This window comes from Peromyscus maniculatus, chromosome 16 (genome assembly GCF_049852395.1).
Source record: "Peromyscus maniculatus bairdii isolate BWxNUB_F1_BW_parent chromosome 16, HU_Pman_BW_mat_3.1, whole genome shotgun sequence".
Classification (NCBI taxonomy): Eukaryota; Metazoa; Chordata; class Mammalia; order Rodentia; family Cricetidae; genus Peromyscus; species Peromyscus maniculatus.
This window is the reverse complement of record NC_134867.1, coordinates 20,843,606-20,858,050: the sequence shown is the minus strand read 5'-3', so window position 1 is coordinate 20,858,050 and position 14,445 is coordinate 20,843,606. Positions and strand designations below refer to the sequence as shown.

The window sequence follows — 14,445 nt, the reverse complement described above, 5'->3', positions numbered from 1 at the left end:
GAAAAGAACCTACTGCCACCAGTTTAAAAGACGAGAATGATTCCTAGCTGCATTCTAAAATATATCCCTATACCACAGATAAGTGTAGCTCTCATGCTTCATCAAAGAAACTTCTCTTTAAACAAACAGAAACCATTACAGAAAACCATAACAGTTCATAATGCAGCTACCAATGGCTTCTGCAGAGTTCAGCACCAAGGAACACACCTAAAACAGGAATACTGAACCTAAGACTCAGGGAACATTGTGGAGGAGGGGGCAGAAAGATCTTAAGAGTGATACTGTGCCTCCTCGAAGTGACAGAGATGCTCTACCCCATGATATCTGAAGAACATAGCTGCCTAAGCAGGGTCTGAACAATGATAACGTCAATGGGCACGCTAACAAGGAAGGAGGAACTTTCAAGGGTCCCACCCTAGACACTGAAGAGGCAACTAGTGAGGGCTGAGAGAAGGAGAACTGACCATTCAAGGATGAGCCCACTAACTGGTTAACCAATACGAACTGGTTAGCCCTGAAACCATACACCACATGACTCTCGGTAGAAGAGGTCAGCAGGTTGTGTTTATGTACTTAGGCACTGACATACGTAACAATAAGAATCAAAACAAGGCCCTCAGTTTAAGAGGGAGAGAGGAGAGCACATGGGAGAGGCGGGAGGGAAGGGGCACGCCAAGGGTTAGAAGGGCAAGGAAGGAGGCAAATGATACAATGTTTTAATTAAAATTTCTAATAAAAATTAAAGAGTATGTAAAGGCCAGAAAAAATGTAATTGCATAGTGCCACAATTAGAGGACTTTTAAAAAAATTATTTTGTTATTTACCCCAAATGTGTGCTTCATGTGTGTGTGTGTTTAAAAAAATTATTTTGTTATTTACCCCAAATGTGTGCTTCATGTGTGTGTGTGTGGGAGAGACATACATATGATTCAAACTTGTCAATTCCTCAATTTTCATTGTAAAATTAAATCCAAAGACTTTCAATTAATGATGCTAAGGTCACAGAGGGCAACGCTGTCGCCACTGTTACATTCTACAGTGCACATATTTACAACCACCATTACAGCCTTTTAAAATGGAAACAAGCACATGATATTTTCTGCTAGAACATGTGATTATACAAACTGTTTTCCTTGCATTTGAAGGACAGCAAACTAGCATTGGTATGAGACTTGATGAGCATTGGTCTAGTTGGAGAATAAGAAGTAAAGGGATGTTAAATGGGAGAAGAGGAAAAAAAAGGAACATTTTTGTAAGTTATCAAAATCTACATCAATTTCAATAAAATATTCAAAAACTATTTACAGCCAATGTCCATCATTATAATGGTAAGCGATGAATTATCAAAAAGTAATCAAAACACACGTCAAATTACATTATGGAATGTTACATTAAATGATATAATAAATTAAAATTTTGACTTAGGAGGTTAAAGAGTATCAGTTTAGGGGAGGCCATTCTTTCTTGACAGCTGCTGACACACAATTAGGTCACAATACCTGCGTATGGTTGTCCATGCCTGTGTCCCCACCACGTGGGAGGTAGAGGCAATGCTAGGAGTTAGAGGTAACCCTCAGTTACACACAGCAAGTTCAAAACCGGCCTGAGTCACATGCATGAGGCCATGTCTCAAAAGCGAAAATGAAATCTCGGTTGGTTGATACAAAAGCGAATCACAGAAGACACAACTGTAATTACTGTAATGAAGGAGGGTGGCACACAAGGATGGAGCAATTTAACCTCCTTCACTCCAGATATACAGCAGGATATATTTTATAATATCCTGAAGGAAATAAACAGAAGTAAAATTAAAATTCTTCTGGACTAATCCAAATGTGATGCCTCAAGTCTATTCCCAGCACTTGCAAGCAAGAGGCAGGAGGAAACCAAGTTCTAGGCCAGCCTGAGCTACACAGTGTCTGTGATCCAGCCTAGACCACGTAGCATGACTTTCTTTCAAAATAAATAAAATCATCCAGTTTAGAACTGTTTCCTCTAAAATATCCATTGCCTAGGTCAAGACTGCGGACATGCCTTCAAAGAGTTGAGTCATATGAGCTCTAAAGAAGGAAAGCCACACTTGTAAAACTATCATGTTTCTTACTAAAATACCATTAAATTTCTGGAGAAACTATTAGTTCAGTGTCCATTAAGATTTATTATGTTCTGTAGGTTCCCAGTGCCCTTATCACCTGGAGAAACACATTGGAAGCACAGTACTTTTGCTCCAAGGGAAGAGATTCGGGGAAGTATCAGTACTTTTATTACTACAAATAAAGGTGTTTCTCACCTTTGCGCAAGAAATAGCCTTTGTTTCTCTCCCCGATTTCATTTTTTATAATATTATCATAATTTGCTCGTGGGTCAGATTTCATGTTCTGAAATGTAGCTTGTCTCACAACAGCATCCACATCTTCTTTACTCAGTTTTTTCTCCAGAAAACTGCAGATTTTAAGCACTGAGTTCCTGAGGTCCTAGAGAAGTCATGGGTTGAGAAATTAATGACTTTATGATGGAGGTGTGAGTTTCAGCCAACCATGTGACATGAACACTAAAATTCCCTCCTGGACAGCAAAGATGGCTGAACAAAAGCAAAGGGGAAAATAAATTAATATGATTATTTCAATTGATAATAGAAAAAACTTTCCTTTCTGTAAAACATAGCACATAGCAGTAGAAAGTATTTCAAATCAAAAGGCTGCATGTAAACACATATAATCAATCTTAGTAGTAGATATAGATATAAAGACTTTCAGGTGTTGTTGGAATCACTCAAACATTCCGACCTCTCTTTACTACAACATTGATAATAAAGAACAGAACAATTGGGCAATAAAAGGTAAAAGAGATTGTAATCTAGAAGCATGCTAAGTAGATCATGTGGTTTCCAGTGCAGAAAATGCTAACAAATACCAATGCCGTTTTACAATGGTGTAGTGTACAAAATCAAAACCACACAAATACCAGGTGAATTTCTATACATTAATAAGGAAACTGCATCAACAACACTGAAAATCTTAGCATTAAAGTTAAGAAAGGCAGTGAGACTAGCCTATTGAAATATCCAGCCATTACTGAAAAAATACAAGATAACAAACAGACAATTGTCTAATATAAAAGAATTGCAAAACAGTAACTTTAAGGTAACATCCAAAACAATCTGCATTCAGTGAAGTTCTTAAGATCTCAATTAAAATAGAAAAACCCATTGCAAAATTTATTTGAAAAGATACTAGATGGGTAAATAACCTTGAAAGAAGTGGTTAAGTTTGCAGTATTCATACTTTCCAGATTTCAAAAGTTAGTAAAAAATCATGGAACCCAAAAATGCTATAGTCATTCTATAAATAGAGAATGTGACACAAATTCTTTTTCTGGAACTCCATCAATCATTTTAATCGACTGTCGTAATTTCTATAAATGGCTATGCATTAAATTACTGTTACTTGAAACAAAATGTTTGATAAAAATATATATACTAAAATTTTAAATATGAAATTGTGACTTCCATTTTTATGAAAAAAAAAAACAATGGACAAAAAAAGTCCAGATAGACCCTGAGAAAATATTGGTAGCTGATTTCAACACCTCATTTTCAATTCTAAATAGGCCATCCAAATTAAAAATCAACATAGAAAACTCAGTTAAATTTCACTACAGATTAAAAAGATATAATAACTATTTACAGAACACTTTATCTATATCTGTCTGACTTCTATTGTGATAAAACACTGACCAAAACAATGTGGGAAGAAAAGGAATTATTTCACCTTGGAGGTGATAGTCCATCATCAAGAGAAGTCAGGAACTGAAGGCAGGAACTGAGGTAGATTGTGGGGAATGCTCCCTACTGACTTCCTCCTCATGGCATTCTCACCCAGCTTTCCTTTCTTTATCTTTCTGTCATGTGAAAGGAACTTATGTGGCCCATACAATCACTACATCATAGTTAGTAACTTACTTCTACAAATAGCTTCACTGTTCAATGACCATGAAGGGACTTGAAGAAATGGAAAGCACATTAGACAGAAATAGAATCAGATTACCTGAAAACTTTAACTATAACTCTGGTTATTAATTCAAGGAGACAAAATTAAAAATTATCCAAAAACCTAGACTCTGACTGAGAATGTAGATTAAAAGGAGAACATTTGTATGGCATGCATGAGACTCCAGTTTCAATTACCAGCATAGAAACAAACAAAACCAAGATACTCAAAATAGTGTATCAGATTAGATATTGAGTGCAAGAGCATTTACCATGAATAACAGTGTAGATCTTACGCAATTAAAAATAGGCCCACGAGGGGGCAGTGATGGCACACACCTTTAATCCCAGCACTTGAGATGCAGAGGCAGATGGATCTCTTTGAGTTTGAGGCCAGCCTGGTCTGCAGAGGGTGATCCAGGACAGGCACCAAAACTACACAGAGAAACCCTGTCTCGGAAAAAAAAAAAAAAGGCCCACAATATAACACAATGACAACATTCCTTGTTGTATTCCAATGAAAATAAAGTCAGCATTCCAAAACCTAACTGGCATCCAATGTTGTTGCATTCTTCCCCCTAGTCAAAGCATGGAATGTGCCTAGATGCCAATCAATGTATAAAAGAATAAAAAAAACACTATAAATACAAAAATAGAGTATTATTTAGACACAAAGTATAGTCGGAAGATTTCCTGTCGCTTGCCTGGTCTGTGGTCGGGACAAATCTCTCACCCACAGTCCCATAGCCTTTTATAAAATAATCACACAGAGGCTTAATATTATTTATAACTGCTTGGCCATTAGCTCAGGCTTATTATTGATTAGCTCTTACACTTAAATTAACCCATAATTCTTATTTATGTTTAGCCACATGGCTTGGTACTTTTGCTCAGTTTTGCCCTGTCATCTTGCTTCCTCTGTGTCTGGCTGGTGACTCCTGACTCTGCCCTTCCTCTTCCCAGAATTCTCCTTGTCTCCTCGCCACACCTTTACTTATTGACTGGCTACTGGCTAAACAGTGTTTTATTAAACCAGTGTACAAGAGCCAGGTTTCTAACAGCCAACTCATGCAATGAGCACAGGACCTCCCAAACAGATCAAGCCAATCAACTGTCTCACCTATTCAGAGGGCCTGATCCAGTTGGGGGCCCCTCAGCCTTTGGTTCATAGTTCATGTGTTTCCATTCATTTGGCTATTTGTCCCTGTGCTTTATCCAACCTTGGTTTCTAGGGCTTATGCAGGGATGCTTGGCTCAGTCTGGGAAGAGGGGACTGGACCTGCCTGGACTGAGTCTACCAGGTTGATCTCAGTCCTCGGGGGAGGCTTTGCCCTGGAGGAGGTGGGAATGGGAGGTGTCCTGGGGGGAAGGGGAGAGGGGCAAGAGGGGGGAGAACAAGGGAATCCGTGGCTGATAATGTAGAACTGAATGGTATTGTAAAATAAAATAAAAGGGAAAAAAAGAGCATTATCCCACAGCATTTCCCCTTTTCTGTCTAATTGAGAAGGAATGTTTTAACTTTAACATAGTAAAGTCACATATAAAGAACAGTTATCAAGCAAGAATTACAGTTACAATATCTAGTCCATTAGTATTCAACTACAACAAAGAAAAGTAAAAATCTGTGTCGGTAATGGATGAACCTTAAAACATCAGATTAAGTGAAATCAAGCAATGCAAAGAAATAGAAATCAAATCTCTTTCCTATGGAGATAAAAAAAAAATGTAATGGTCTTTCTGAAAGTCACACTATGGTTATTAGGAATTGGTAAGAGTCCTGAGAAAACAATCGGTGGAGTAAGAGTGATTGGATAAGACCAATGCATGCTGTGTTCATGAATGTCAATACCCCACTGGATCTACTAATACAAATAATTAAAGAGGGTTGATAATGTCATTAAAAGATAAGTCTATTCTAGACATATAAGGTTGTCTTATTGACACAGGTGGATACATTAGAAGGAATCACAAGAGATGACCACTGGGAAAAGAAAGCCTCGGGACAGACCAATCAATAAAGGAGAGGCTGGCTGACAGGAACCTCCTTCAATACTGAACCCAGGGAAGAGTGTGATATGAGGACATCTGGGAGTGTGTTGTTTAAACTCAGAGATGAGAAATAATTTTCAAAACATCTTTCTCATCTTACCTTCTTCATATCTTCATAGCTCAGGAACATAATATTGAAGTCATGTCTGTGTTCATACCAGCCTCTGATGTGGTCAAACCAACAGCTTCCTACCACTGAAGGGAAGATAAGTGAGTAACAAAGTCAAGACACTATACTTATTGAACAGCAAACTTTATTTGTTCTTTTCTGGTTTAGACTGCTCAGAAATAAAAATGAAGCCCCTCCAACTGGATGTCTACCTGACTATTTTAAAAGAGTTATTTTTGTGTAACAATTACACAAGGCTCATACCAACCTACCAACCTACCTATTTAGGGATGTAGCAAGACAGACATTGAGAAAGTCTTGGGTCAGGGGCTGGAGGGACTGCTCAGTGGTAAAAGCACTGCTGCTCTTGCTGAGGACCCGGATGTGATTCTCTGCACCCACATGGGGGATCAGAAAACATATGTAAGGTCAAGTGTCTGAAGTCAAAGTTATCCTTAAGGGATGTTCATATTTCTCCTCTCTCTGAAGTCATGTGTCTTCATTTCTCGTATCCTCTCTCTGAATAAGAGTGTTTCATTGCTACAATGAAGCAGAACCTGACTATAATTTTAGCAATGTGTGAGATCCTGATTCCACACCCCACAGCCTCTTTCACTAGTCAATTTTCCTCAGTAGTAGCATGTATAATTCCAGTTTCCCAACAAGTGTGTGCCACTGAGAGCACACCCTCACCCTCACCTTCTGCTGCGTGACTCTTTTTATGTCATTAGCTAGAAAGAATGCATAAAATGTTTGCAAGTCTCTTGTTGTCTAGCCTAAGTACTTCCCAAATAATACAACGCTGCAAGCTGGTACCCCTCAAATGGTGTGAACAACAGCAGGGTAATTATTGTGTATCAGATTATGTTGGTCCACTGCTCCCTCCATCTCTTAGATATATGTTCCCTACTTTGAGATGGCTTAAATATCATCTGTACTTTATAAACTAGTGAGAGGGAATAAACAAAGTTACCTTTTCCATCTAGAAATTTTTCCAGATAATGGTCTATGGTATCTGTAGATTCTAAGGAAACCACCCAATTTGAAAAATGAAAAAACGAGATCAAAACATCTTTGGGATTTCTGTAAATGTAAAGAATCTGCAGAAAAAAAACATTGAGTTGCTTTAGTAATCCTTGGTTATTCTAATAAGTTCTGAACAATTATATACTATTTCTTATCCAAATAAATCTTTATTTTCATCTAGGTAATATTTATGAAAATGCAGGTGATTATCAACTTTTTGTTTCATGTTATAAAAATTGAATACTTCCATTTACATAGTTTTTCACATGTGTACAAGAACGCAGGTCATATCCTGGAAATATATTATTTGTAAAGTTGATAAATATGATAAACATGTTTTCCATATAGTTTAATGCTATAGCAATTGATAGTCATTGAGTTTTTGAGCAACTTTATATATAGCACTGGAAATAAGTGGAAATATAAGAATGAAGTATTATGTTGGTACAAGCATTAACAGCATGCACATGTAATTTAAAAAGACATTTTTCTCTACTATTATAAATAATTAGCAAGTTTGTTAAGAGTAGCAGGAAAACAAATGCATTTCTAGTCTCGAAACAAGGAAATATTTCTTAAATAAGGTATTGTTATATTAGGCTTTTGTTTGTGTTTTGAGAAAGAACTTAAAGTTGAGTGGATAGGGATGTGGAGAGGATCTGAAAGGACCTGGGGGAGGGGAAGAATATGTTCAAAATATATTTAAATTTAAAATTGCTTTAAATGATAAAAACACAATAAAAAGAAAATAAGTAATTAATGAATTTATATTTTAAAAAGTCAATATGTTTGATTATACTTAAATTAAGAATGGTACTAACCAATTTGAACCACAAAGTTCTAAAACAGGAGAAAGGCCACAAGTATAAGTCTATTAGTATGCAGAAGTGATGGAATTCATATCAGTAGGAAAATTACACTAAAGTTATAATAATGAAGCTGGACCAGTGGTAGAACCTTTCCACCGAATTATAATAGGTCCTGGTCAATATATATCAGCATGTGTCATCTCATTATTGAGTCCAGAAGGAAAACTTAAGACCACTGTGAGTGGGTGTTCGATAACTGCCACACTGGCAAACATTTAAGCCCAACGTGTCAAGTTACTAGAGGAAAAACGAGAAGTGATCCTTTGCTGGCTCCAGCAACAACTTCTGAAATACTACACCACCTCCATACGCTGACTACTCTGGTATTTGTGAGTCTGCTGTTCTATTCACATATGAAGGTTCTACAGAGGCTGGTGGAAGGGTGTCCAGGAGACACACTCAAGAATGTTCAGAGAGAGGTATCATCATAGCATAAATACTGAAATTATTTTGTTATCCAACACTTAAGATATTTTATCTGTTCAAAAAGTGACTAAGCTCCATGACATACTTTAGCCTTTTTCTCCTTGAGACCTTTCGGTACTAAGTAATATGGGAGGTGGGAAGAAAAGATGCGTGGTGACGGCATTTTGACATAGTCTAAATTGTGAATCTTGTACTCAAAGAACGGTGCTCTGTCCACTGTTGGCACGTTTTCAGTCCTGTTTCGGTGTCCCTCAAAATAAATCAAGCTGAGGATCTGCTGAGTCCAGATGGTACCTGTGAAAATAGATAACAATCCTGTTTTCAGTCTTGAGGTTGGTTTAAGTAACAACTATCTGTGGTAATACCATCCATCTTAAAGTGATTGATGCTTTTTTAATATTCCATGTATGCTAACACACAAGGGTAGTTTTTATTTGATTTTTATCTATACTTAACAATAACATTAGAAAAGATAAAATCAAGGGTTCTGAGTTCCCTTTTTAATTGTATAGTTATTTTGTTCTGATTTCTTGACAGTGATTATTCAAATTATTCCTATAGCTTCTCTGTATTCTATATTCCATGAGAAGCCTCTTTGTAGTATTTCAAACTTCTAATTGGCAACTATTATTTGTAGATTAATGGGTACGTTCTTATAATACCACACATGTTCACACTGTGCTAAAATTACTTCTTGGTACTGTTTGGAACCTTATGACTTATTTCTTCTTGATCTTCATAAATATAATTATCTAGGGTATTGGATGCCCTCTCACTGTGTGTTACAGGCAGTCCTGTTCCTCTCTGAGACTTTCTTAGAAGTTCACTGTCACAGTTTTAGAAAACTTAACAAAATTGACATGCATTCAGTTCCTTCCTTTTTGTGCTTCTTAAGCCCAATGCTAGGTGTCCAAGTTCCCGTGAATAAATACACTGTAGGGAAAGAAGAGGTCCAGGTTTCCGGTTTACTGACTGATTCTTGGGTTAGTAACCATTCAAGTAAGATAACAACAATGAACCTCTTTGGGAAATACTTACAAACACCCAACCCTATTTCCACTTCAAATGAGTGTGGGTGTGATCAAATGTAATGGTACTAGTGTTTGACCTTATTTATTAATGATGACTCAAAATGATTTGCCCATGTAAATTTTGACATGAGCATTCACTCTCATTATTCTGAGGATGAGATTATGGTGAATTCCATCAAACTGTCCCTGCGATTTTGAAATGACCGTCTGGTGAAGATATCACAGACTCCAGAGGTGTAACAACTAAAGTGTCTGATCTCTTGCATGGCTCATAACCATCCATAACCATTGTTCTAGCCTTCATCCAAGACCTCCAGGAGCAGCCAGTCATTCTCTAGGGAATACCAGGTTATTTAAGGCACAAAACCAAGGGTGGGATAGGATAAAGATGCTTAGTTTACACTTTTCTCTCATTGCCATGATGAGGCCAGGTTGGCAGTTGGCAGTATGGACCACAGCCAGGATACAGATCATGTTGCAGTGTGTAAATGTACATCTAGACAAATGGGTCCCAGGTCCATAAAAGGAAGAATCTCCTAAAATATTTCTGTAAACCTTGGTGTGGTCATACACTGGAAAAATAAAATTAATCTCCAAATAACTATTTTGTCTCACAAAGAAATACCTAAGAGGAGCTTCCAGAACACAGGAATAGGTGAAGATTGGTGGGAAATGACCCTTTAAAGGAAAGCCATGCTTGCTGTTGGCTGTACTGCTAACTGTAAAACAAAACAAAACACAAACCCCTCTATTTCTGACCAGTCTCTTACTACAGAGGTATTTATAAAAATGCAGCAGTTTAACTTGCTAGTGTATACCAAGATGAAGTGTTTTTCAGAACTTGACAATTAAGGTCTAGAGTCCAGGATCTACAGTAAAATGAGATGGCTAATTTCATAGTCTTGAAGTTCTGTGACACACGTAACCATTCCAGAAGTAGAAAGCAAGGCAGCACTTGAAGTGAACAATGAAATTGATTTTGAAATTATATTTTTATCTTTGCATGCTTGTACATGTGCCTGTGTGTGTTTGTGGTGCATATCTGGTGATTGTGTATATGATGCACATGTGGTGGGCAAGTGTGTGTGTGAGAGAAAGATTGATGAATGCACATGTTCATATATGAGTGCAGGTACATGCATGTGTGGTGGTCAGAGTACAATTGCCTTCAATCTTGGTTGAGGTATGTTCATTTTCTGAGTGTATAGTCTAGCTGGTTCACGAACATCTGGGGATTCTCCTGTCTTTGTCTACCACCTCACCACCGAAAGGTCAAAATTATAGACACATGTTACCACATCTGGCCTACAAGAGTTTACGTGATCTCATCTCAGGTCCTCAGGCTTACAAGGTCAAGACATACACTTTGCACAATGAGCCACCACCTCTGCCTTGAAAAGACTTTTATGAACAAACCACGTACAATCCCATTGTCTGTAGTGTTTGGCAACAACCACACATGAACTAATTTTTAAAAGGGCATGTGAAATTTTAAGGAGGATGGATTTTGTTTGTTTGTTTGTGTGTTTTTCAAGACAGGGTTTCTCTGTATAATTTTGGTGCCTGTCTTGGACCTCACTCTGTAGACCAGGCTGGCCTTGAACTCACAGAGATCCACCTGGCTCTGCCACCTGAGTGCTGGGATTAAAGGCGTGTGCCACCGCCACCCAGCTTTTTTTTTTTTTTTAAGACTTATTTCTTAAATTGTATCAACCACAGTAAAACCAAGACCTCCAAGTATTGACCCTGGAGACTCAGAGTTACCACTGAAATAGGATTTTCCTGTCCCCAGCAGGACACTACTGCTCCAGCACTGCTCTGTACTGATGGACTTCACACCTCAAGAAAGTGTGTGTGTGTGTGTGTGTGTGTGTGTGTGTGTGTGTGTGTGTGTGCACTGCTGAGTGCAAAAGCCTCTTAAATTGTATTAACTAGACCTCAGTTCCTGTAAGATACTTTTAAAGGAGGTGATATATGATGGAAAATTCATCCTAAACGATGAAGCACTTGCATATTTGCACCCAGGAGAAATTTTTTCATACTATGTCATCCCCGTCCAACAGACCAAACAGGTCAGTGCTCCCCGGGTGTCTGCTCCTGGCTCTATGTGGCACATCTCATTATCATAACATTCCTACTTTCCACCAGAGTGCACCCTGTGTTCTCTCTCCAATGGTGGCCTTCTCTCCCACAGATTGGGGTCTCATTTAGATTTTGTCTGCTCATAAATTGTTATGTAAGTGCAGGTTTGATGCTGCAGATGAGTTGACAGGAGCCATGTTTGCCCACATAATACTAAAACAAAGACAAGACATTAAAGCACATGCCCACTCCTGGCACTTACCAGATTTTGGATACGTGATTAGGAAGACATCATCATCTCTAATTTCAAAATCTTCCATTGTTTCTAAATGCTCAATGTTCACAAAACATTTGTCAAAATTATATCCCTTAAATTTAAATAAGTATTCACTTGTACTGTCCATGGTTATTCACCTAGAAGTAAATACATTGAATACATTTTGTGTGTCAAGTATTATACAGTACTGAGTAATAATTACTGGGAGGTCAGTATGTGCCAAGCACCATTTAAATATCTTATGTATATAAATATTTACTGTGAAAAACAAATTTCATAGATTATGTTATCTGAATTTCATAATACTTTAATGATGCTTTATTTTTCAAATCACCTCATGAAATACGAGGAATAGAAGAGCAAAATATTAAATACATTTTCCTGTAATTCCATGTGAGAAGGATTATCACAATCCTAAATATACAGATGGAAAAATGGGGCTACAGAGATGTTAACCACATTATTCAAGGATGCCCAGCTAGCCACCCTCAAAGGATTTCATAACCAAAAACTGGGCACAGTCCACGCAGATAATCTAGAATATTTTGTGGGTTTTTTTTTTAACCTGCATGTTTTAATTCTTACAAAAGTAAGAAACGCTCCAGGGTGATCTTTTGTATTTGATGTAGGGTTTGGATAATCTGCTCCCTCAAAATGAGGCTTCTGCAACTTATTTACTTAGTGGCTCTAGAAATGGGCAACATTTGTGTTTCTCCAAGTAACTTATAATTACAGTAACTTATAGTTACAGTTATAGTAACTTATAAGTGCAAGGTCTCCTATGAAACTTTTCATGATGTTAATTTCCAAAGACTCTAACATCAGAACTGCAATTTAAGTCTAAATAATAAAAGGACTAAAAAATATGAATCAAATAATCTCAAGATAAACCCGATCTTGTCAATGTCTGATCAGGCCATGTATCTCCACTGAATCTGCCAGAGAACTTGCTGAAGGATAAGGTGGTCAGAGAATGCTCACTGTTCTGGTAGTACCTTAGCACTAGTATGCTTCCCCATGCCAGTGGTTTATTTTAAAAAATTCTGTCCCCAAGAAATTCAATTTGATAAAATCTAAAAAAAATAAAGCACCAACTAAATTGCATGTCAATAATCAACACTTAATTTGGTGTGTGGATGATTTGGGTGAAGCAAGCACTCGCTATATAGTCTAGGCTGGCCCAGAACTCAGTATGTAGACCAGGCTAGCCTCAATGTGCATGGATGATATTGGCTGTATTGGGATTACCTTCATGTGGCGGACACCTGACAAATTTCTTTACAGACATCTATCAGGCAGATAATCACTTAACTCGACCATGACTTATAATGCCTGATTGGGAAGCTCTTGCCTTGCAGGTTCCCTAACTGACAGCTCAAGTCCAAGCATCCGGACTATAGAGTGTTGGAAATAAAAAGGTTGCTCTAAAGGAACACACGCAATTTCAGTGGAGGTAGATGGCATTAGTATTGAAAAAGAAAACTTAGATTTATCCTCTGGAGTGTGCTGAAGAAAATGCACAGCACATCACACTGACCAATGGCGAGTCCATTCATAGAGACTGTTGCTGAAGTACAGAGGAAACAGAGGTGAGCCGATGTCACATCTCACCTAACACCCACAACACCTTCCACACACCATTTAAAGAGCCACTATGTATTCCATCCTGACCATCCTGGATAGGATGTCAGAATGCTGCTGTGAGCACACAGGATGAAATTTTCACTTGTTCTTTATTGTGTTCAGTGGCCCGCCTGGGCTGTCTTTTATGAGAAAGAGAAGGAGAGGGGAGGCAGAGAGAGAGGAAGAAGAGGGACAATGGGAGAGAGACAGAAAATTTCATTCTCTAAAACAAGGAGAGGAAAGAGGGCCTGAAGAAGGTTCACTATGGAAACAGACATCAGAGGTTTTTAGTGACAATAGGAAAAATGATTATTCAATGAAAAAGCTGTATTTTTGTATTTAACCTCAAGAAAAAGAGGAAAACAAAATTAATAAGAAAAAAACTATTGAGACAAGGTCTCTTCATGTAGTCCTGGCAGGCCTGGAACTCACTGTACAGGCCTCCAACTCACAGAGATCCACCTTCTTCTGCATCCAGAGTGCTGGGATTGAAGTCATGCACCACCATACCCAGACCATAAAAAGATAATTGTACATATATTATGCAGAAGAGAGGGAAAGCCTTGGTAGTCTCTAAATCTATTCCTTTCTACTCACAGTTTGCAGATCAATGGAAGGAGCAAAACCAGTTCTGATGGAATGTTAAGAAAAGCAGGAACTGATGGTTGCTGGGGTATAAATAGTCCCTGCCACATTTTTCTTGGCCAATTACAAGTGTCCTTGGAAAAGTAAAGTGAACTCAACTGGGACACATTGGGTAAGATTGTGCTGGTAACTAGGAAAATCTTATCAGATGTTCTTAGGAGAGTGAAATGTTACACATTAGGAGATTATAGTTAAATATTATAGAGATAGGGAAGAAAAATTTCACATTTACTAAATTGTGAGAATTATTGTGCAAAGAGCAAGTTATATTTGATACCTACAACTACAACTTGCTTGGATAAATTCTGGAACATGGTGGT

General features: G+C 37.8%; 1 protein-coding gene across 2 annotated transcripts in view; it reads right to left on the bottom strand.

The window, feature by feature from the left end:
* Positions 1 to 14,197, bottom strand: part of LOC143268862 (amine sulfotransferase-like) — a 55,695-nt gene extending 41,498 nt beyond the window's left edge. Inside the window, exons 1-6 of one of the 2 annotated variants that reach the window (XM_076552456.1) lie at positions 14,078 to 14,194; positions 11,843 to 11,994; positions 8,553 to 8,761; positions 7,120 to 7,246; positions 6,138 to 6,232; positions 2,291 to 2,474 (exon numbers count right to left, since the gene is read on the bottom strand). In XM_076552456.1, the coding sequence (XP_076408571.1) occupies positions 2,291 to 2,474; positions 6,138 to 6,232; positions 7,120 to 7,246; positions 8,553 to 8,761; positions 11,843 to 11,984 (757 nt within the window). In that variant the 5' untranslated portion in view covers positions 11,985 to 11,994; positions 14,078 to 14,194. Of the gene's footprint in view, positions 1 to 2,290; positions 2,475 to 6,137; positions 6,233 to 7,119; positions 7,247 to 8,552; positions 8,762 to 11,842; positions 11,995 to 14,077 lie in introns of both variants that reach the window. The other variant, XM_076552457.1, reaches the window with a different exon arrangement.
* Between the last annotated feature and the right edge of the window lie 248 nt (positions 14,198 to 14,445).